Source organism: Mytilus edulis, chromosome 5 (assembly GCF_963676685.1).
Source record: "Mytilus edulis chromosome 5, xbMytEdul2.2, whole genome shotgun sequence".
Lineage (NCBI taxonomy): Eukaryota > Metazoa > Mollusca > Bivalvia > Mytilida > Mytilidae > Mytilus > Mytilus edulis.
This window is the reverse complement of record NC_092348.1, coordinates 91,750,359-91,776,370: the sequence shown is the minus strand read 5'-3', so window position 1 is coordinate 91,776,370 and position 26,012 is coordinate 91,750,359. Positions and strand designations below refer to the sequence as shown.

The following is a 26,012-nucleotide window of genomic DNA, read 5'->3' as shown; positions in this document are numbered from 1 at the left end:
ATGTTGTGTTTTCTGTTCTGGAAAGGTCTGAAAATTGTAAGTGTGATTTATTTTATGTTATGAATCATTTATTTGAGGCTCATCTTACAAAGTTAAGGCTACAAATATTTATTCTAATTCTTATTATATATTGACACAATATAAGTAAATAACAATAATAAACATATTATGCATGCAATTTGAGCAAAATATCGTGTTAACCTTATGTGCACCAGTAAAACCAGACATCTTGATTGATAGCGATTTATTTGTCAACTTGACTGCCCTTGACGGTGATGGTACCAAATATCAAACCCATATAGCTGTCAAATTTATCACATATGGTTAAAATAGTTTCTTTCGACTTTTTGGTTTATTCCAGTTTTCAACGGTTATTGCCAACAAATACCCTTCTTTTGTTTCCATGCGCACTCTAATAGTTGGCGCTGACGCTGCATCGATGTCCATAGTTAAAGAAGGAGTCAATTTGCTTTTATCAGTTTCCATTTCCGTATTTTGTTGTTTAATTTCCTTAATGTTTACAACTTTGCTGTCACCTTTTACGTCACATACATTTGCATACAAGGGAGAGAAATCATTCATCTTTCTACGACTCTTTGAACTTGAAGATTTAGATTCGTTGTCATGGAACATAATTTCATCTTTTTGTAATTTTTTAAATTTCACAGAAGTACTTTTATTTGAATTATATTGAGGCTTAAAAGTATAAGCAGACTTTCGTTTTTCATTCAAAATATAACTGTTTGGGTGCTTTTTTGAAGACAGAAAACTCCTCAAAGCCATACGAAATTTCGTCGATACAAAATTATACAAAATAGGATTAAGTGCGTGATTTAAGTACAACATAAGTCGAGCCGAGTAAATTATATTAAGGTATGTTTCTAGTCCCATAGTAGCTAGCTTTTGTTTATCTTCTAACATTAACCATATGCTAACAACTCTGTAAGGCAAATGGCAGATGAAAAACACGCATACAATTGTCGCTATTATGTTAACAACTTGCCATCGTAAACGAAGTTTTTCATTATCTGTATGAGCTTGAAGTTCAATAGTTGTTTTGTCTTGGTTCTTTCTAGGTACAAGTTCCCTACAGAGTTTAAAATATAACACAGCTAATACCAAAAAAGGTATAAAATATATCAAAATGGCATTGGCAAAAAAATATGTTTTATGCCAAGCTTTTCGAACTGGAATTCTACAAACTTGAATTGGAGTTCCGTCCTTTAAACGACTATCTTTAAAAACTGTAATTGGTAAAATTGGCGCACTTGTTAGAATTGCTATAATCCATACAATAATAACTGTTCCGATGATTTGCCTTGCTTTTTCTTTATTTATACTCAGTGGATGGCAAACTACTTTGTATCTTTCGATACTGATTGCTAATATTGTAAAAATTGAAGCGCTAGAAACTACGAATTCCAAAAAAGGCACCAGTTTACCTGCAAAATAAAATGGAAAAGATGAATAAATATTCAGCATGATTTATTTATAAGTTATAGTTAGTTTTGAGCAACTGCGAATAATCTTATATATAGGATTGATGTTGTGTCTGTTGTTTTATTCTTATGTGTTCCTTTGTGTTCCGTACCGATCGGTTGAGTTAAGCCATTTGTAACTGATATTTACAGATTGCTATTGTGTTGTGCTGTTAAGCTACTGTCCCAGATAAGGGGAGGATTGACCGTTCTCAGAAATGTTGAACCCCGCCACATTCTTAATGTGACTGTCAAAATATAGGATCATGTAACGAAGTTGTTGCCGTTGGTTTTTGCTTGTTGTATTTAGTGTTTTTTCCTGGATATTTGATTTGATATAAAGTATGCCTTTAGTATGAATTGCCTCACGTTTTTATTGTCTGGCCTTTAATAGACTTTTTGAGTAAGTATGTAAACAGTCTAGAAAAAGACATAGTCTCTGTCAACGGCATGGTAAAAAAGGTCCGTGTGACGAGCAGGATTCCAAAACAGATTTTCTTCATGTTAAAGAAATAATTTTGTTGTCAGTAATACTTGCAAGTCTGAACAAAAGCAACCAGCATCTTCGATAAATCTAGGAGAAGTACTTTTGTAATTTGATTTAAAAAAACCTGAAATACTGTAAACTTGAGACGGTATTTTGTAACTTTGTTTAAGTAAGATGGAACTTAATGAGTACATATTGTATAATGTATTGACGTCTGAATTATTGCCGAACAAAACATTTCATTCAGCAACCATTAATGTTGCCTTTAATGGTGTTTTGCAGTTGACATTTAAGTCGGAGTGTAATGATATATTACTTAAGAAACTTTTAAGACAGAACTTTGTACAACATTAAGTACTAAAATATGACTGATGTCTTCAACACGGCATTTTATTTAAATATTTTAAAATATGTATTATATGACACCAGTTCAGACACTGTTCATAGCTTTTCATTGAAGAGGGAATAGTTCAATGAAAGAATACATGGGATCTCATTTGTATTAAGAACCCTTTCTGCATATCTCATTGACAGATAATATTTCCTCCGAAAGACATAAATATGCTTTTTCAGTTCGATTTATGTGGGAGGATTTGTTTGTCTGTACATGTAGTTACAGTAGAGCAGGAACTGCAAATCTGCAAGTAGCACTTCACTTCAACCAAAATCTAATGTGGCTCGTATGGCCAAGTCTTAAGTTTTATACGTTTTTTTTCAGTCATTTTCTTTTGTCTGTTTTTCTCCGCCGTATTTCTTTTGACGGTCTCTGGTCTCATATTCTTTCGTTTACAACGGACACTTCATTGGGCTTATTAATGTTTGATACGATGATGCATTTATAGGCTGCATGAGATAGTTTCTAATTTTTCAATACCAATGTTAAAACAGTTTTAGACATACGTTGTTAATTACAGTTGACCCACGTGACTTACATCGGAATTACTATCGAATTATGCCTTAAAGTGCTAAGGTTATCTTCAGTTTTGCAAAAAAAGACAAAAGTCAAGATTTTATCAGAAATTCATTACCAAGGTAATTGAGGAGACCATACAAAAATATTGGGAAATTCAGAAATAATGTTTTCAACGTGAAATGATATGCCGAATAGGCTTCAAAGTGAGGAGCACAATTATCATTCGTAATTAAAAAAAAAATCAAGACATCACATTTTGGAGATGTTGTTATTTAGAAAGAATTGATGGGTTTTTATTTAAAGCGCTTCTTTTACTATAATATATGTTTATATAAAGCGTTGTTTTATTTCCTAATCGAACGAACTTCTTTTGATGAAACTACTTTGATGCAAAGCTTTTTTGTTACAGTAACTACATTTTGATAATCTTATCCAAGAAAAAAACTCGGTGCAAAACCCTTCAATAAATTATTTCTATCTTTAAGTGGGCAATAAATCCCGGAGTGCACTCATTTGTTATTGAAGATGTTCTTAAGAACAAATTAGAATTCTATTCAAACATTTCTAATTGGGCACTTCATAATGTTGCGATGTAACAACGTGAAAATCCGATTTTTTTCAGACAAGTAACTATTTCAATCAATTAAAAGGAAACGAAAAATAATTAGAACAATTGTTGCATCTGCTCCATTTTCTAGACAATGAATTGAATTTACGTCAAGTTATTAAATGCAATGCTAAAGTTTTACGTTTTGACTCCGATTTTATTATTTGACTGTCAAAATAAAAAAAACCCCAATAAAACCTCTTGCTTAACTTTGTTGTTTTGTTCTTATACCCGTAACGTTGTTATTTACGTGACGTCATATAAATACTTTTAAAATAAAATTAATCTGTAAAAGGCTATAATTATGATAGGACATTCAGTATAATAAATTAAATAACACATAGCTGAGAGGGTGATAGAGCAGATTGGTACACCTCGAAAAAGCATTGTCAATCTTGGCTTCGCGCGGTTGACAATGTTTTCTCGGGGTAACAATCTGCTCTATCACCTTCTCAGCTATGTGTTTAAACGTATAACGAATTCATTTTGCCCGAGAGTTTTCAACGTAACGTCATTTGAAAAACAAATCACCTCTTCGCTAAGCTATATGTGGTGCAAAAAGAGGGACGAAAGATACCAAAGGGACAGTCAAACTCATAAATCTAAAACAAACTGACAACGCCATGGCTAAAAATGAAAAAGACAAACAGAAAAACAATAGTACACATGACACAACATAGAAAACTAAAGAATAAACAACACGAACCCCACCAAAAACTAGGGGTGATCTCAGGTGCTCCGGAAGTGCAATAGTTAAATGCAAAGCAACTTGTATTTTGCCATTAAGAAGATGTCTGATGTTGTAAGGGATTGTCAAACGTTGACCGTATCAGGATTTTTAAGTTTCGATATTCACGTTATTTGTTGTTGTTTAGATTAAGTCTCGTGTTTTGACTTAATCAGTATTTCTATTTCTGAAAACTGCTACAGAATACATTTGTTTTTAATTTCCTTAACAACTATCTACTATACACTGTACAGATGAATTGTTCCAGGTCAACATTAGTTTATTTTAAATTTAGATGATAAAAGTAATTAATACGATTATAGATGGTATCAATATATCCGTGCAAAGAGTAATTCAATTGCTTTAATAAGGAATCTTATGGCTTAGATTTGATATAAAGTTCATCAGTCGAGATAGATAGCCCTACATAAACAAGAACAGGTGATTGAAGTAGTTAGTTTGTTCATGTCTTGTGGACGTTGATCTTTTCATTGATCACAAAAAGACATAAGTGTCAATGTTATGTTTCAGTAGAGATAAATTAACATTATTTTCAGTAATTAGAAATCGTATTACACAACGAATACAAATAAATACAAATAGTTATTTTGCCAGGTTGATCAAATTTAAAATTTCCGCTTTTGTTTATTTGACGTTACTATCCCATTTTTTCTCTCACTGTGACAAAAGTTTACGACCTTGGAATTAACTGACATAACTAGACATGACATTGGAATAGAATCAAAACTAGACATGAACTAATAATGGAATGTCAAAACTAGACATGATATTGGAATTCAATGACAAAACTAGACATGACCTTGGGTTGAATGACAAAACTAGACATGACCTTGGGTTGAATGACAAAACTAGACATGACCTTGGATTGTATGTCAGGCGATTAAGCATAGCCTTTTGGTCGCCAGCAAATAGTTGATTGTGATCAAATAACAACCGTTCGTATGGTTTGTTATCTTCGAATCTATGAAACAAGGTATTCATAACCATTTTACCATTGTGTAAATGATTTGATCATTTTACAATTGTGTCAATATTAACTCATTTTCTAACTGAGTAAATGATTAGAGTATTTCCCAACTGAGTAAATGATTAGAGTATTTCCAAATTGAGTCAATGATATGAACATTTTATAACAGGGCCAATGGTTAGATCATTGATGCGACTGTCATACAAGTGAGAGGTTTGGCTGGCTTTTAAACCAGGTTTAATCCACCGTTTTCTACATAAGAAAATGCCTGTTTCAGGAATATGACAAATGTTATTCATTCGTTTGATGTGTTTGAGCTTTGATGTTGCCATTTTATAAGGGACTTTCCGTTTTAAACTGTCCTCGGTGTTCAGTATTTTTGTTATTTCACTTTTTTATTCGACCAGAATGAGGGACATCAAATTTTCATAACTTTTTAAATTAAAAATGGTAATTCAATAGAACAGAAATGTTTGTAGCTTGTAACAAAAACGGGAATTTTGTGAAACTTTAGTGACTGACTATTACACAATGTTTTTCAAAATCGTTCTGTAATTCCATCTTTTTACTTTTTTCTTTTAAAGAAATCTGATAAGTATGACAATCTGCATTATATCCCTGTACTGGTATGTTTAAATTACTTTGATAACTGAAGTTTCAAAATCAATTCAGTCACCATGGGTACTAAATCGTTTGCGTTTTGCGTTCCGGGAAACTTCGTTACACATTTATCATAGAGAGCTGTCCCGAAGGCACTAACTTCTCCGATACATGGGTAATTTGAATAATACATTAGGATTGAATATTATCAGGTGATACATTATTCCTTAAGTCGAAAATTAAGAATAACATACCACACTCTTCTGGTAATCTACAAAAATGATGATTACCAATAATACAACTAATCACCAGAGACCAAATAACGAGATTGTAAACAACTTCAGGTCAACTGACCGCTTTAAACTATAAGCAAACAAATATCGTATGACGTTATAAATATAAAATTAACAATAAGAGAAAATAAGAGGCAACAGTACTTTATCAATGTACTATCAATTAATATAAGAAGATATCGTATGAGTGCCAACGAGACAACGAACAACTATCCATCAAAGTCACAATTAGGATTAAGTTTTAAAAAAAAAGATACAAAAGGAGTCTTGATGAAAAAAAAGAAAGAAGAAAGGATGACAATTTATGTTAAAAAAGTCAGTATGAACTACAAAAAAAAAAAACAGGACAGAATAGAGTGAAAAAAAGGCAAGACAGGGATTACAATTTTCCAAGTGAATGAATTTTCCCGGATCTGAGATACAAGCCAAATAATACAATTCACTGCATACTCTTTTTAGTAGTGCATGTATGAGTGAATGGTTTATTGAGTAATGAACAGTGGCAAATATTTATGTGTAAGACCAGTCAATTTGGGTATACATTTTCACAGGAATTATGTGTTTGGCAATAATGATTTTTTTAGTCTTGAAAAGGGGTTAGTTAAGCTACCTAAAGTTTTTTATATAACGAAGCAAAATATCGAGGTTAGACAAATAATTCGATAAAGAACTTTATTAATATATGTTTAAGATAAAATTGAGAATGGAAATGGGGAATGTGTCAAAGAGACAACAACCCGACCAAATAAAAAACAACAGCAGAGGGTCACCAACAGGTCTTCAATGAAGCGAGAAATTCCCGCACCCGGAGGCGTCCTTCAGCTGGCCCCTAAACAAATATATACTAGTCCAGTGATAATGAACGCCATACTAATTTCCAAATTGTACACAAGAAACTAAAATTAAAATAATACAAGACTAACAAAGGCCAGAGGCTCCTGACTTGGGACAGGCGCAAAAATGCGGCGGGGTTAAACATGTTTGTGAGATCTCAACCCTCCCCCTATACCTCTAACCAATGTAGAAAAGTAAACGCATAACAATACGCACATTAAAATTCAGTTCAAGAGAAGTCCGAGTCTGATGTCAGAAGATGTAACCAAAGAAAATAAACAAAATGACAATAATACATAAATAACAACAGACTACTAGCAGTTAACTGACATGCCAGCTCCAGACTTCAATTAAACTGACTGAAAGATTATGATTTCATCATATGAACATCAGGCACAATCCTTCCCGTTAGGGGTTTAGTATCATACCATCATAACATATATGAGAAGAACATAACCCGTGTCATGCCAACAACTGTTTTTAGAATAAATGTGTTTAGTTCCGATGCAAAGACCTTATCAGTGACTCAATATTAACGCCAAAATATGCAATCTTTAATGAATTGACAACAGTATCGTAATTATATCCCTTCTTAATAAGTCTATTCAAAGGTTTTGTAAGTTTCTGAGGTGAATACTGACACCTTTGTGCTTTATAAAGAATATTTCCATAAAAAATTGGATGTGAAATACCTGAACGTATTAGAAGTCTGCATGTTGAGCTATAGTTACGAATGATGTCTTTATACCGATGATAAAATTTAGTAAATGTTTTGACTAGTTTGTGATATCGAAAACCCTGGTGTAATAATTTTTCAGTAATACATAAATTTCTCTCGTTAAAATCTAAAACATTGTTACATACACGAGCGAATCGTACAAGTTGAGATATATAAACACCGTAAGATGTAGATATAGATATCAAGATCGAGAAAAGGGCAGTGGTAATTGTTAGTATTAGCTTTATTTAAAGTAAGTTCAACAGGATAAATTTCATTAATACACATACTGAAGTCGTCATTATTGAGAGCCAAAATATCATCCAAATATCTAAAAGTATTATTAAATTTGTTTATCAGATGTTGTTTCGATGGGTGTTTGCTTATTTTTGTCATAAATTGTAACTCATAACAATACAAAAACAGGTCCGCAATAAGTGGTGCACAGTTAGTCCCCATTGGAATTCCGATAATCTGACGATATACGGAATCCCCAAAGCTAACAAAAATGTTATCTAGTAAAAATTCAAAGGCATATATAGTATCAAAGCATGTCCAATTAACATAGTGTTTTTGTTTATTGCTACTAAAAAATGACCTAAAAGAGTTTGAACATATATATTCACATTCTGATTTTTTGAATGCCCATTTAATTAGGTGTGTGAATGTTTTCTTAATGAGAATGTGAGGCAATGTGGTATACAGGGTAGAAAAATCAAAACTTTGAACAGATTCAAAATCACCAATATAAGCATGCAATTTATCAAGTACTTCCAACGAGTTCTTGACACTCCAAAAGTAATTTATTCCACTATTTTCGAAGGCCTTATTTGAACAATTTATTATCAGGTTTTTAATTGTGCCAAGTGTGCTGGTAAGAAGAATAGACAATTTAGTAGTTGAACAATGGCTTGAAGACGAAATAAATCTATATTTGTAAGGGGTTTTGTGTAGCTTCGGAAGCCAATACATGGATACAAATCTCATTCAAAAAAAGTTTCTTCTTTAAATACACATGGTAAAATTCCTGTTCTATGTACCTTGTTTTGTGTACACTTAACCCACACAAGGCATAGATAGACTATCGACTGCATGTACATTTGATTAAAACTCCTTTTTTTTTTTTTAACACAATGCAATTGTCACGAAAGGAATTTCAAAAATGATTTTGCGGATATACACCTCTCCTCGTTTTTAAAAATAAAATCAGATAAAAAACCAAAGCTTTTAAAAAATTACATGTTACCCGATGTGCAATAAGATGAATTCAAAGCAACTTGCATATCTTTTATATAATATGCCTCATGTCGTTATTAATTGTTCAACATTTCTATTCTTTATTATTATTTTTAGGAGTAGGTCTCCTATTTCGACTTGACCCCACAATTCTATTTTCTGAAAATCGCTGCAAAATAAAATCAACATTTTTTTAAAACTTTATGAAAACGTGTTTAGCTTCTTTCTGATCAATATTTGATTTATTTAATTTTTAGGTTCTAAAAGTAATTACTAGTAATACGATTACTGATGGCTTCAATATATCCATGTAAAGAGTATTTCAATTGCATTAATACAGTATCGTATAGCTCAGAAGAGATTTTAAAGTTCATTAACGAAAACACGAAATGACGTTTTTGCTATCTCTTCTCACCAAAAAGACATTTTATGCGTCTTTATTTTGTTACAGTAGAGATAAATTATTAGTATTTTCAGTAATTAGAAATTATTGCATCATTTATGAAATTAAAAACATCCGCTATTGTTCATTTCACATAATTTTCGCCTTTTTATTTTCCCTATTGTGACAAAACTAGATATGACATTAGATTGGAATGACAAAATTAATCATTACCTTTGAATGAAATAGAAAAACTACACATGATCTTGGAATGGAATTATAAAACTACACATGACCTTTGAATGAAATGACAAAACATGACCTTGGAATGGAACGACACAACTATAAATGACCTTTGAATGGAATGACATAACTAGACATGACCTTCGAATGTAATGACAAAACTAGACATGACATTTGAATGTGGGGATGAAACTAGACATGACCTTGGAATGGAATATCAAAAGTAAAAATGACCTTGGAATTGAGTGTTACAATCTTTCCTTTGTTATCTTTGATTATATGAAATAAGGTTGTCACAACTGTCAATTTTTCGATCATTTTACAACTGTGTCAATGGTTTGATCATTTTACAATTATGTCAATGATTATGGAGCATTTTCCAATTGAGTCAATGGTTAAATAATTTTTTTAAGGTGTCAATGGTTAGATTATTTTTTAATAATGTCAATAGTTAGATCACCGTTAGTGGAAACGGCTTTGGAAATAACTGTTATCAAATACAGCTATTTTCTCTAGGTGTCACCATTAATACTGACAGGTAGTTAACAATAATTAAATGACTGATAATGATATTAACAGTTTCTATCCTACAGAAGTGAAATTAAAACGAAAGAAATGGAAAGAATGAAAACTGATCAGAAATCGTTGAACTTTACCTTAACCTGAAATACTAGATAACAAATCGAGTAAATTCTACTGACGCTAGTATTGTAAATGAATACATTTTAACATGAAAGAGAAAGCTGCTATTAAAACCTCACACGGTTCTAACTATGTTTTGCTTCCTAAATTTACAAAAAAAGTCTTATTAAGAAGTGATTAATGGCATTTAAATTTGTTTGATTATAACTATTTTCGTGTTTTTGGCTTTGTCCCTTATATGGCAGATTTTCTATTTAAGTGTTATTTGAATCTTATGTATTAAAAAGTTGATAGTTCATAAAAATAAACCCACCACTATGATGGTAATTTCATGATTGCTATGGGTCTGGATGACACTTCATCACTCAAACCCGAATCTTTGAAGTCATATTTATACGAAACGAAAGAGTTGAAGAGTAATAAGACCCAGTGCGAAAGGACCGAAAATTATAGCCGAGGTCAATTTTGAATAAGAAAGTGGGACACTTAGATTCTTAAGAATTTATCAATTTTCAAACGATAACTTTAGGAAGTATTGACTATTTAGCTGATGATAACCTCGGGTTTGATATGCCAGCCGTACTGATCCAGTCCTATTACAAATGAAAATAACTCTTCATAAATTCTAAGTGTATGAAGCTTTTTTCTGATATCGGTTTACCTTCGTCAAGAAACACTAAATTCAATATATTTTGAAAGTCAATGATGTAGAAGAACAGAAAATATTTGAACAAAACGGATATAATCATGAAAGTCAAATCAAGTAAGGCCACCTCAACTGAGAGAGTTGTAACAGAAATAATTAGGTTGATAATGTCATTATGATTTATTTGTTTGTTTGCTTCTCAATATTCCATAATCTTAACGTGAACATACATCATCACATGTTTAAAGTTATGATCTATGCATTTAAGTTTTCACTGATTGAAACTGAAAGAAGCCCTCAATGAAATGACGAAGGAACATTATCCTTAACTCTTCTTAATGTTAACTATATTTTGTTCAATTTTCTTCTACAAAAATAATTTAATATTTAAAAAATTAAAGTTAATAAATAAACTATTTGAAGTGTCTTATGAAATGTTACCGCAGTTATTGTAACGGAAGTTTACTGCTTATCATTGATCACAGTATAAAGCAAAAACATATTTCTAATTATATTAAAAAACTTAAATCAAGTTTAATTAGACATAAGAAGTTGTGGTATGAGTGCCAATGAGACAACTCTCCAAGTAACAATTTATAAAAGTAAATTTATTTAAACATTTTTTGTTGCGAGTTACCTATTCAGATGCCTGTCCGTTTTTCTTCTGATCTAAATTATGATTCTATACCATGCAATCTAGACACAAGCAGGGTTCTAGTTACAACTTTGAATTTGAGTCACTTCTTGAGCAAGAGTTTGAGTAAGATTCGAATTTAAGTCTTATTTAGATGAATTAAGATTTCGAGTTGAAATTCGAGCTATTTTATATGTCTTTTTGAGTTCGTAATTAAATTGTCATTTAAACTGATTGAAAAGTTATGTCATCATCATATGAAAATCATTTATGTTTAAATGTTTGGTTAGCTTTTTAGGTGAATATCGACATTTTTGTGCTTTGTAAAGGCTATTCCCATAAAAGATTGGATGTGAAAAACAGGAATGTATAATATGTCTGCATCTTGATTTATATTTACGAATGACGTCCTTGTATCGATGATCAAATTTAGTAAATGTTTTGACTAGTTTGTGATATCGAAAACCCTGGTGAAATAAATTTTCAGTAATACAGAGATTTCTTTCATTTTAAACAAATACGTTGTTACATACACAAGCGAATTAAACAAGGTGGGATATATAAACACCATATGATGGTGACACGGGAACGTCACCATCTAAAAACGGTTAATTAACAATAGGAATTGAAAAATCATCTTTTTTTAAGGTCATAAATTGTAACAGTACAGAAACAGGTCCGCAATAAGTTGATACACAGTAAGTCCCCATTGGAATTCCGATAACTTGACGATATACGGAATCTCCATGGCGAACATAAATCTTTACTTGTTAACATTCAAGGGCAGTTATAGTATGAATGCAGGTCCAATTGACCTAGTTCTTTTGTTTGGTATTACTATAAAATGACCCAAAAGAGTAAGACCATATATATTCGCATTCTGACTTTTCAAATACCTATTTAAGATTATGAGGCAAAGGGGTATATATGGTAGAAAAATCAAAACTTTAAACAGATTCGAAATCACCAATATAAGCATGTAATTTATCGAGTACTTCCAACGAATTTGTGTCTCTCCAAAAGTTATTAATTCCACTTTTTTCAAATGCCTTATTTGAACAATTAAAAACCAGGATTTTGATTGTACCAAGTGTACTTATAAGTATAATAGATAGTTTAGTAGTGGAACAATGGCTAAAGACAAAATAAATCTATATATGTAAGTAGTTTTGTGTAGCTTCGAAAGCCAGTACATAGATGAAACTTTCATTTTATTTGATTTTGCTTGTGAAGAGGTAGCTAAAAGTTTATGTTACAGATGTCATTTTCCGAAAATATAGTCAGTTGGAATGTTGATGAATTCCAGATTTTCTTTTGCAGAATCTCAATGTAAAATTTACGTCAAACAATAATGATATTATTATGCCACTTCAACAATAAACAAAATGCTCAGCCGAACCAGAAAATAAATATCAAAATCAGGAATAGTGAATACTTGATAAATTTACATATTAGACGACTATTGTATATAATGATCTAAGACCAAGAAAACAGTGTGGGAGTCAGTTCAGTCATATCGTATCGGCGATTGTGACCTTAAATCTTCACAAATACCCGTATTTTTTGCCACTATGTAATCCCCCCCCCCCCCCCAATTGAGATCTTATCGAAAATTTTAAAAGCGTATCATAGCAAATGATGTTTTAACCGCCATCACGCATTATATATATTTTGTTTTCATGACACGTCACTACTTGGTGGCAAATAAAATAAAAAGAACAAGTGCATTTATATTTTTTGTATAAATGAAAAACTTAATGAGATATACAAATATTTTAAAAACGCAAATTTTGAGCACAATGCGTACGTTATATTAAAGTAAATGCGACTTTCGAAAATAGTTGTAGCCATGGATAAAAACCCCTGCTTCTAAAACGCGAGATAAATTTAGGTTTGCGACCTTGTTTTTTTTAATTGAAAAAAACTAAAATAAAAAACGTAGCCAAGTTATTTTAAAGGCGACATGTTACATGATGTGCGATAAGATAAATTCAAAGCAACCTATATATTTATTAAAATCTAGTAGACGCCTCATGTTGATATTAATTTTTCAACATGTCAATTATACTGTATTGTTATTTCTAAGCTTCTTTTTTCTTTATTATTATTGTTTGGATTATATCTTATATTTTGACTTTACATAAAATTTTTATTTTCTGGAAATCGCTGTGAATTGAAATAAACTTTATTTTAAAAAACATTGCTGATGCATAGATTCTGTCAGATCAACATTTGTTTTATTTCATATTTAGGTCCTTAAAGTAATAACTAGTACTACGATTACTAATGGCTTCGATACATCCATGTACAGAGTATGGAAAGCCGCAGTGAAAGAGTAATGCAATTGCATTAAGACAGTATCGTATAGCTAGCTTAGAAGAGATTTAAAGTTCATTAACGAAAAACACGTGATTGATTGTAGTTTCTTCATGTTGTCTTGTGGACGTTTTCTAATCATTGCTCAACAAGACATTTTAAGTGTCTGTGTTATGTTTCAGTAGAGATAAATTATCAGTATTTTCAGTAATTAGAATACGTATTACCCAACCAGATTAATACAAATAGTTTTATTGCCAAGTGAACGAAATTTTAGATGTCCGCTATTGTTCATTTGACGTAATTATCACGGTTTTTTCTTCATTTTCCTTACTGTGACAAAACTAGACCTAACATCGGAATGAAATCACAAAACTAAACATGACCTTGGATTGGAAAGACAGAACTAGACATGACCTTGGAATGAAATGACACCCTTTGATCGCCAGTAACCAGTTGTTTAAAGTAATAACCGTTCCTTATGTTATCTTCGACTATTTGAAATAAGGTTGTCATAACCATTTAAGGCTGTTGAAAAGTAGTTATCAAAGGTATATATAATTATAATTTGGTAAGCGAGACGCGTCTACATAAGACTCATCAGTGACGCTTAGATCAAAACGGTTAGAAAGCCAAACAAGTATAAAGTTGAAGACAATTGAGGACCCAAAATTTCTAAAAAGTTAATAAAAAAAACGCAACCCCACAATGACGTGAATTATGTTCATCTTTAGAAACTTCCTTATCCGAACATTTTTAAAAACCGATCTATGATTTCATCTGAACGTAAGTTTACTCTTTTTTATGATAGAGTTCTTATAAGTTATCTTTTAAACTACTTAGGCAACGTAAAAAAATCCGGTTTATCGATCATTTTCAGTCAGCATGGGTACCGAATATATAGTTTGAACTGTTCTTTAGTTAATTTGGAGACAACGGAATTCCCAATTCACCGTTTTTTCAAAACATTCATTAATTATAATAAACAGTATACTTTTGCGTTCCGGGAAACTTCTTTACATATATATCATAGTTAGCTGCCCGGAGGACACCAACTTCTCTGATAAATGGTTGATTTGAATAATACATTAGGATTGTAAAACATCAGGTGATAAATGATTCTATAAATCGAAAATTAACCTTAATAAAGTACATACTCTTAAGTTAATCTAAAAAGGGTAGGATTGTAAATAATACAACTATCCACCAGAGACCAACGAATGAGAATGTAAACACCTACTACAGGTCACCGTGTCGCCTTCAATAATAAGCAAAACCAATACCGTATAATATAACAAGCTATGAAATGAAGATCCAAGACTAAAAAAAAAAATTGTGCGAGTCAGAAGAGCCACAGACATATCGTATCGGGCAACTAGTAAAAATACGAATTGAATTCGAATTATCTAATTCGCATTACTCAATCCGCATGAGGAATGTCTTTCCGTTTATACGAATTAGTTAATTTGCATTAATTCGATCGCGAATTAAACTGTGGTGTGGACACTTTCTGAATAGTAATTCGAGTAAATTATAATAAACTAATAATACGAATTCAAAGTTATCGTCGTTCGGGCAGTAAAGCGAATTGATGCATATTGCAATTCGTATTAGAATTTAAATTTGGACGTAAAAAAGTTTCGAATGCGAATTAAACTAATGCTGCGTTCACACGTAATAATAATAATATCTTTATTTAGAGAGAGTAACTCATTTGGATTACACCAATTTTCAATAAGGCTCTCTTAATACAATAATAATTACATTTTCAATTATAATGATAAATAAACATTAATACAATTTAAACATACAATAACCAATTATGATATGGCAATGCAGTACAAATATCATGGTAAAAGTACATTACATAGTTATGTTTAAATTCTGATACTGTATTTGATTTTTTAATTGAATTAGGAAGAGCATTCCATACTTTTGGCCCAGTGTACGAGAAACTAGACTTGTACAACTCTGTATTTTGTTTTGGAATTAAGAAATTATCTGAGGATGAAAATCTCTTGTTGTATTTTTGGTTTGCAGAAGCTGATAAAATAAGACTGGACATATTTTCTGGAGCTAAGCCATATTTTGCTTTATACATTAGTAATGATTTATGATAAAGTATTCTTTGTGTGATCGGCACAATGTTACATTCGTGAAATAATTCGTTTGAAGGTTTGGTGTAATCATGTTCGTCTAAAATCATTATTGCTGCCCTTTTTTTTGTAGTTTTAGTAAACTATCTAATAAAAAGTTATTACAGTTTCCCCATATTGAACAACAACAATCTAAGTGAGGTAAAATGTAAGCGTTATAGTACATTTGTCTAGCTTTGTGACTTAAATATTTCTTTATCCTTTAAGTAAAGCTAAAGAAGAGTTAACTTTTTTTTTATTATATGATCGATATGAGAAGACCAAGATAGAGATGCATCAATAAAAAACACCTAGAACCTTTTCACATGTAATTTCTTTAATTTGTTGTCCATTTATAGTAAGATTAATGTTTTCATTTGATGTATTAGAAAGCTCCTGTTTAGAGCCAATACATATAGCTTTCGTTTTAGATACATTTACAGCCATTTTATTGTCATCACACCAGTGAAAAATGTGTTGAAAAACCGTATTAAGCTTTTGACTGATGCAACTTTTGTTTTGTCCAATGACTGATATGGTGCTATCATCAGCAAATAGATCTGTGTTATGATTAGGATTAGACAAAGGAAGATCATTGATGAAAATTAAAAACAACACCGGTCCGAATACGGATCCTTGAGGTACACCCCTGTTTTGTTTTTGTAAATCTGATAATGTATTTGAAATAGATACCATCTGATATCTGTAAGCCAGATATGATGTAAACCAACGTAATGAAATATAAGCAAATTTGTATTTGTTTAATTTTAATTCGAATTAGTTTGATTCGCATTCGAAACGTTTTACGTCCGAACGTAAATTCTAATTCGAATTGCAATGCGCGTCAAATTCGCTTTACTGTCCGAACGACGTTAACTTTGGATATTGCGAATTAGCCAATTCGAATTAAAAAGGAAGATAGTGTGTACTCGATTTGCTAATTCCATTCAAATTCAATTCGAATTAAATGTACGTGTGAACAAGGCATAATTCGAATTAGTTAATACGAATCGATTTCAAATAACGTGTGAACGCAACATTATAATTCCCGTCATTGTCTTTTTTCAGTCAAGTAATCTCTGTTTGAGTTTTATCGCTAATTTTGAATGCATAATATAGCAAGTAATGAGGGGGGATAGGACCATTATCGGGACTCCGGGATCGGGTGTTTTTAAGCTCGGGATTTCGGGATTGACCCTTTCGGGATCCGGGAATCCTTTTTTTCGGATTTCGGGACGTCGGGATTTACTTTATTTAAATTCGGGACCTCGGGATTTCGTTTTTTTTAAGTCCGGGATTTCGGGATCAGGACCCCTCCTATCCCCCCTCAGTAATCTTTTAACCGCTATCACGCAAGATATATTTCTGTTTCATACGACTTTTGAAAGAAATTTAGAAACCAATTGTGTCCCCGTAAAAAAAATGAGGAGTTACAAAACAAAGAAGTCAACCAATTTAAAAAATATAATAGAAAGGAAAACGATGTTTGTGTTAATCATTTGCCTGCTCTAGTAAAATGCAGTCTTGCATCATCGTTCTTCATTTGAACTTTGGTGGATAGTTGCGTTATTGGCAATCATTTCATTTCTCCTTATCTTTTAATTATATTGAATTCAATTTCAAAAACATGAATTGTGCATTAGATTTCGTTCATAAATAAACGTTGTAGTAAAGTTTGAAGTGATTTTTAAGAAATTGCATATATGTATCTGAAATTGAGGGTAAATTGTATGGCCTTCCAAATACCGTTTCGATCCCTAACATCACTGAAGAGACCTATATTGTCGAAATCTAGATCTGGTGTACAAAAAAAATATTGACACCTTGTGTTTGTGGCATAACATCTTGGCCACAAGTTTATCGTTTTCTGTTTAGTATTAAATTTATAATAAGATCCATTTTGTTACATCTCGTGATCAATTTTATTTGGCAATCGCCAATGACAGTCAGCAGGGTTTAAGAACATCATTTGTTCGACCTGTTAGTCAAATGCGTTTTGTTTAAATATACTTTTTCACTTTTTTGGTCTTTTGGAAAATGTTGTTTGTGCTGTATTTAGACCCTTCTAAAACGAAATTTGTTTTACATGCACACGTATAAAAATTGCGGTTTTTATCCAACGCAATCATAGGTTTGAACGTAGTTTTCAATTTAGACTCGTGTATATATATATCAAACGTCTGAATAATAGTCAACGATTTTCCCCACGTGGGAGCTGGATCGTTACAAGTAACGATACATGTACACAATAAAATAAATTATATAAACGCCTAAAAAGTGTACATAACAACACCAATGATATAAAAAGGAACTATAAATGTGATATTTATAAATATTTCGGATAACAGATATCCTTCGTCAGTCAGATTCTGATGTTAAATGAATCATCTTTAAGTCTTCTTAGATTAAACTTTTACTAAATCTTGAAATTTATAAAATAAAAAAGGCAAACCGAACATCAGTTAAGACGCTTGCACCATTCTAAAAATGTGTTGAATATGACATAGGTTATATGACTAATTACATCAGAGAGTTCAAATATATGCTTTAAATAAAAATAATAATGTGCGATGTGAACTAGCACAATTTTAAAGCTTTAACGGTGTCGATATTATGATGTTACAAGAAAGATTGCGTCAATAAGAATTCCAAATAAACACAATCTAATTAAAATTAAATCCTTTAATTGCTCCTGTTCTGATATGTCGCGCATCAAGGCCTTGATGCGCGACATATCAGAACAGGAGCAATGATGCGCGACATATCAGAACAGGAGCAATTAAAGGATTTAATTTTAATTAGATTGAAATAAACAGCACTGAACGGTCTAAATTTCTAAATATTTCAGATTTGACAACTGTAGTGTAGTTACATTAGAGTCTGCGATGTTTAAAACCAACGGCCGTTAAAATATAATAACAAATTTTGACTAAAGTAAAATAGTTGGACGTGGCTTGGTACTTATACATCCCTCAAAAAATTTAGCAATTTAAATTGTTATATTCAACAGATTTATTTTAGAGATGAGTAAGGTAAAGAAATAGAAACGGAGACTGTAATAATAAGTAATATAACCCAGATGTGAAGCACTGCATGGTGTCGAACTACATCTTTTCATTTATCCCATTTGGTGCCAAAGTTGTTAATTTTCTTATCCAAAATCTTTCCCGAGTAAGTCTATCCTCCCTAGACCAAGCAGAGTTGTGGTCAATGATAGTAATGGTCAGTCGATTGAGATCTGCCTTAGTGTGGCCAGGGGATCTCAAATGTCGACTAAGAGGGAGGTCTGGCTTGCATTGGTAGTCGCTACGATGACCGTTCATTCGTTTGTGAAACGGCTGTTCTGACTCGCCTACATACTGTTTACCACATTTACACTGTAGGAGATATACAACATTTGTAGTCTTGCAATTAACATTGCAAAATATGGTGTATTCTGTATCAGTGGAGTGACTGTTAAAAGTCTGGGTAGCGACTACCAATGCAAGCCAGACCTCCCTCTTAGTCGACATTTTATACAAAAGAAAGGAACTGCCCAATTACAAGACACCTTTTAAGAGCAGGACATGATTTTGAAAACGTCACACTTCAAATCATTGAGAAAAATCAAAATTGGGATACACAAGGAAGACAAAAAAGAGAGAGATTTTGGATGCACCAGTTACGAAATCTTGAATCTGATGGACTCAATGAGAGAGACGAAAAAAGATTTAAAAACAAATCAAAACCATAATTATCTTGATATCATACAAATTAATTTATAGAAATTCATACAATTAATCGAACATCTATAAATGTGTTAAACTTTTATTCCAAGTTCATGTAGTTGTAGCTACAAACATATTTTATGCAACATCAATCAATATGTTACACTTTTCTTCAACTCTTGTATAGATTTAGCTACAAAAATATTTTTTGTCATGCATCCGATTTCACCTTGAGAGATGCACACGCCTGATGAAGCTAATTTGTTTAGCGAAATATTGCGTATTTCTATTTAACATCTGATAGAACTTTTTAATGTATTAATTAGTGTGTTTAAGTTATATTCTTAGACATATATATATATATAAAGTGCCTAGAAAATCAACCTAACGATGTTAGAGTAGATTTGATTCGTAACTCCTCCCCGGCGCCGGGGCTGGAACCTGTACTTTTTATTTCTAACTTCTACGGCAACACCGCCTAGCATTGCGCAGAGACCTTATCCCCTCCTCTAACTCTAGCTTATAAAAATAAGCTTTCGTTTCGGGAGGTGTTACCTTGTCGTAGGAATTAAACAAGGATCTCTGATACAATACACGAAGTATTCTTTTTAGTGTACAGAAATTATCATCTACTCATCTCTTCAGTATAATTACAGGATGCTAATCTATTTTTAGAAGCATACAATCACTAAATTTATATATGTATATCTCTGCCTATGTGTAGTGACAACTGCAAATTATACCTTGTCCATCGGATGTCTTATGATTAAGAAATACCAGGCGTTAGAATATGTATAAAGTGCCTAGAAAATCAACCTAACGATGTTAGAGTAGATTTGATTCGTAACTTCCTCCCCGGCGCCGGGGCTGGAACCTGTACTTTTTATTTCTAACTTCTACGACAACACCGCCTAGCATTGCGCAGAGACCTTATCCCCTCCTCTAACTCTAGCTTATAAAAATAAGCTTTCGTTTCGGGAGGTGTTACCTTGTCGTAGGAATTAAACAAGGATCTCTGATACAATACACGAAGTATTCTTTTTAGTGTACAGAAATATATATATATATATATATATAGGCAGAGATATACATATATAAATTTAGTGATTGTATGCTTCTAAAAATAGATTAGCATCCTGTAATTATACTGAAGAGATGAGTAGATGATAATTTCTGTACACTAAAAAGAATACTTCGTGTATTGTATCAGAGATCCTTGTCTAGCGGGACGGCTGCAGTGCAGGCGATTTGGTGTCACGATATCACAGTAGCATGGGTTCGAATCCCGGCGAGGGAAGAACCAAAAATTTGCGAAAGCAAATTTACAGATCTAACATTGTTGGGTTGATGTTTAGACGAGTTGTATATACATTATGTACACAGCCAAGTATCACCATCATTGATGGCGATCCGATGGATACATCTGTTGTAGAGTTGTCACTGACTCAGACGTACTTATAAATATAATTATTTTCTGTGACTGTATATTACATTAATTTGTAGGATCCTTTACTATAGATAATTTAGCTGATCTGTAACAATAACATCTTCATGCCTTATATATCATGTACTGTAGTACGCCGCTAGATTAAAACTGACGAGGAAAGGTAACACACGGCCAGCGAAAGCTCTTTTTTTGAGAGCCCAGGTGGTCGTGTGGTCTAGCGGGACGGCTGCAGTGCAGGCGATTTGGTGTCACGATATCACAGTAGCATGGGTTCGAATCCCGGCGAGGGAAGAACCAAAAATTAGAAAGAAAATCAAGGAAAACTCCTATGCAATTATACGCTATTAAAGTCATATAAAATGCAAAGGAAACATAACAAAAATTGAATTTTAGAGCAATCATGTATCAGTTATACATAAAATATAGACATGTATAATTGCCAATCATATTGTATCTGATTATATTGTTGATATCTTCTATCATACAGTCATAATACGGCAATAAAGATGTATCACTATAATGGAAGACTGCGTCTCTCGTGATGCTAACCACTATTTTAATGGCAAACTACAATCCTATACTTAAGTAAGAATGTCGGTTCAAAGTAAAACATTACTTCTCATGTTGATACCAACTGGCTAGTCTTTGATTATGTTTACTTTATTGTTGTAATTATCATTTATCAGAGAGCATAAACAGTTGTTGGTTTTGGCAATTACGAAATTCTTATAACTTAGCAGGTAGCGTAACTGATCGAAAATGTGTTCCACAACTTTGATAATAATTAAAGCAGGAACGAGATTTATATTAAAAAAATTGGCAGCACTGTTGAGTAGCGATGCTATTTAGTTTATGTAGAAAACATTTGCGAAGGGTCAGCGAAAGGACGCGAAACTATATATGAAATGAGCATGCTTGTACCTTTTCTTGTAACTATAATTAAAGGGTAATTTGCGACGCCTGCCCGACTCGAGTAAGAGAAATCAGATAGAATATCTTAATAGATTTCTTTGATCACTGTCTGTGGTCAATACACTAGAAACGAATTTGTTATTGATTGACTCAGCATGCGTTTTAACATTAAACAACGAATAAATGTCTCCTCCATGTATTATATAATTGATGTACAATAATAGGGAATATTATCAGATGATTACTGTAACACGCACCATATCGTTTCGTGTCCTGTATAGATTAAGGCAGCAACCATTTGATTTTCTGGGGGGGGGGGGGGGGGGGGGGGGGGGGGGCTATGTTTTTTTTTTCTGGATTAGAAAAACAAAAAGATTGACTGGTGATTGCTTTACTCCTCATCAGCACAAAAAGGCTATATCGCGGAGGAATAAGGGGGATAAACTTGCGTTTTCTCCACAGGAAGGTTAGATGATACATTATAGGTGTTATTTCTCCTGATTACTTTGGAGGGGGACAACACAAACTGACTGCCAATGAATAAGTCAATCTGGTTTTATGTTAATGTACATCTTAGGAATATGTAAACGATTTTCTTTATTAGAGAATGTTGTTTGACTGCTTGAAAGGGAATACAATATAAACTGTCATTTATTATCAATGTATGATAGGATTATTGAAGAATTAAAATGAACAACAAAAGACGAAAGCAAATTTTCATAATAATGATTGAATAATTGAGAGCTGCTTAAGGTCAAGTGAACAATATGTCCTGCATATTTAGGTTATCATAATAATTGATTGATTTTTTAGTTGCTTAATGTCCAGTGGCAAATATTTCATGACTGCATGTTTGAGGCGATCATGATAATAATTGATTGATGTTTGGTTTTTTAACGTCCAGTGGCAAATGTTTCACACAGTGGCAAATATTCTATGCATATTTAAGGCGATCATGGTAATAATTGATTAATTGGTGGTTAATTGACATTTAGTGGCAAATATTTCATGCATATACAGGGCGATCATTATATTGAAGGTCATGATCAATTAACTAGAAACTTTATAAAGATTTGTGATAAACGGTGACAGTCGTACCAGTGAACAGATATTCTCGTTTATATTGTTAATATATGATAAAAAGGACAGAGACCGCCTGCAGGTTAGCCACCTATTCTGTTATATTAGAACACCTGATTTTTGCTGATGGTCAAAAGAAAATGATTATAATAATGACTAGTTCATGGCCCTGTTTATATCCTTTCTACTAATAATAGCTTATATGAATGTCCTTGCCACTTAAACACAATCGCTAATGTAGATACCTCAGATAAGGGCTTTTAAGAAACTCTGAAATATCGGTGAAAATATTTTTCTTTGACAATATTTATTTTACTCAGTATTAAGTCAGCCCTTTTAGATGAATTAGTTATACCGAACTTGAAATCAATTTGTTCACAAAACAATTTTAAAATCGATGACTCTATAAACATGTATTGCGTGTATACAAATTACAAAAAAGTTATTACGGTTTACCAAAAAATAATGGCAGGGTGGATAGTTACGTTATTTAAATTGTACCACAACTCCTTATTTTTTATACTTGAAAACTAAATACACGTTAAAATAATAAGGGCATCATCTTTTATGTTGTATATGCAATAGTTATATTTAAGTCATTATGTTTAAAGCTCAAAATATTAAAAAATCCAGGCAACTCTCTCCATGTATTCTTGAATAATTCAGTTAAGAAATGTTGAAGGTTTGACCTTTGTTTTTCTATTTTATGAACACATTCTATGGTCCTATTAATCAATCAATGTTGGACTTGTAGTATAATACTTATCAAGCTTTTATAGTGGCAAATTGGACTGTTTTTGAAATATTAATGAAAAGACTTAATCTGACTCAAATGAGTTCCATATTCTAATTATTGTCTTGGTATCCTAAGCTTTATATACACATTGTATGTATATGTTTTTAAAACGAACGCGAAAATCTTGCAGTGTCAATAAAAATGTATATGTAAACTGTATTTGACGCAAGTTTCGTCATTTGAAATACAACATACCAGGCGTTTATTAAAGTTGCGGAGTATAAATTGTGCAATCGAACGTTTCATGTTCAAGTCGAGAAACACGTCGTAGTCCAGTGAGATACAGGAAGTTATATTTCAAGCCTAATACAAGAGGTTGCGTTCTTGCATGGTACCTAGTCCCAAAACCCTCACTTTTTCATGTGTTGTTCGTATGCTACCCCTTGGTCATGCAGTCAAGTGTCTATAATTACTATTTAAAACATTAAGTTGTCAAAGTGTGTTTGGACGTTAAACAACTGAATTTCATCCAGGTCAAGATATTGTGTGGCAATACATAATTTTAAACAAAATTTCATGTCAGACTGCTGGTTCTTAATGTTAATTCGGTATAAGATGAATTTTTTAAATTTTTTTTTAAAAACTTAAGACATTTCCCTTATTGACGTTTAAAAATGAAGAAAAAAATCCGTATGTTTGTATAAATGATTAATTAGATGCAAAATCACGAAAAACAAGAGGCGTTTTTTTTTTTTTAATTTCATGTATAGCTAACCTTTTAATCTATAAGATTATAAAATAGTCTAAGATGCATAATTTAGTTGTTATTGGCTTTGGACTAGCTCTCAGTAACTGTCAGTACTCTCAGATCGTTACGTAGTGTCTTCGCATAATTTACTGAATGCCACAATACATAAATACTGCATACCTTTGATGAATAAATAAGCAAATACAGTTTTTGTTTTAAGTTCAACGTTTAACTTGAAAATACTATTAAATAAATGAAAATGTAAAAAAAAAGATGTGGTTTGATTGCCAATGAGACAACTGTCCACAAGAGAACAAAATGACACAGACATAAACAACTAAAGGTCACCGTACGGCCTTCAACAATGAGCAAAGCCCATAGCGCATAGTCAGCTATAAAAGGCGCCGATAAGACAATGTAAAACAATTCGACAAAAACAACGAGAAAACTAACGGCCTTATTTATATAAAAAAAAAATGAACGAAAAACAAATATATGTAACACATAAACAAACGACAACTACTGAATTACAGGCTCCTAACTTGGGACAGGCACATACTTAAATAATGTATATGTAATGGTATACTTACACATGAACTTTCCGAGATACCAGACTTCCTTTGTATGTAATTCCAGTAATGTTGGTGGCATACATATAAGCATAACCAGTAAGTCAGCCACACATAGGTTAATTAGAAACATATTTACCATGTTTTTCATATTTTTGTTTGCTATTATAACAATGATCACTATAATATTACCAAACACACCAAGTATAAAAACAATGACATAGAATAAAGTAGCAGTGATAATTAAATATCCGGGTGGTTCGGGCACCTGTCTAGAAGATTTCCTTAAAGAAACATTAAGAATATTGTTCACATTCTGAAAAAGTTGGGTACTGTTCGTTAACGTATTCATTGCTATTTCATTGATATAGTTTTACTACTATTATCACACAGTTAGAAAACAAGCGATGAAAACCTAAAGTATATTATTGATAAGTGCTTCTTCATTGATATATTTTTCTACTATCATCATACAGCTAGAAAACAAGCGATGAAAACGTGAAGTATATCGCTGATAAGTACGTCCCTCGTTAGCATGTATGTCATTACGATAAAGACGGAGATTGTAATATATACAAACAATTGAACAAGGAACTATATTGATTAAGAGTTGACCAACCGACTTACAGATAACATACTGTTTAATATACGCATATGTTTTTGACGAATCAAATAAATCTGATAAGAAATAGTCACTATGAAAGTAGAAAAAAATTGGAATAAATGATTATATAAGGTAATTTACAATCTTATAAGTGAAAATTAATTAGAAAAATAATTTCTAGAAAACAAATACAAAACAAGTAATGGTAGTATAAGCTAGTGTTATTTTAAGGATACTTATAAAATTAATGTATATGAACCTTCATTATACGTATGCAGGATTCTTGGGCCTCGTCATTATGTTGGAAAAGTTAATTTACCGTATTTTTTA

The 26,012-nt window shown here is 32.0% G+C and overlaps 1 protein-coding gene across 1 annotated transcript in view; it reads right to left on the bottom strand.

Moving 5' to 3' along the window:
* The window catches only part of LOC139525315 (QRFP-like peptide receptor), a 31,220-nt gene extending 5,611 nt beyond the window's left edge, over positions 1-25,609 (bottom strand). The window contains exon 1 of the mRNA XM_071320518.1: positions 25,100-25,609. Coding sequence (XP_071176619.1) covers positions 25,100-25,430 — 331 coding nt within the window. The 5' untranslated portion in view covers positions 25,431-25,609. The remainder of the gene's footprint in view (positions 1-25,099) is intronic.
* Between the last annotated feature and the right edge of the window lie 403 nt (positions 25,610-26,012).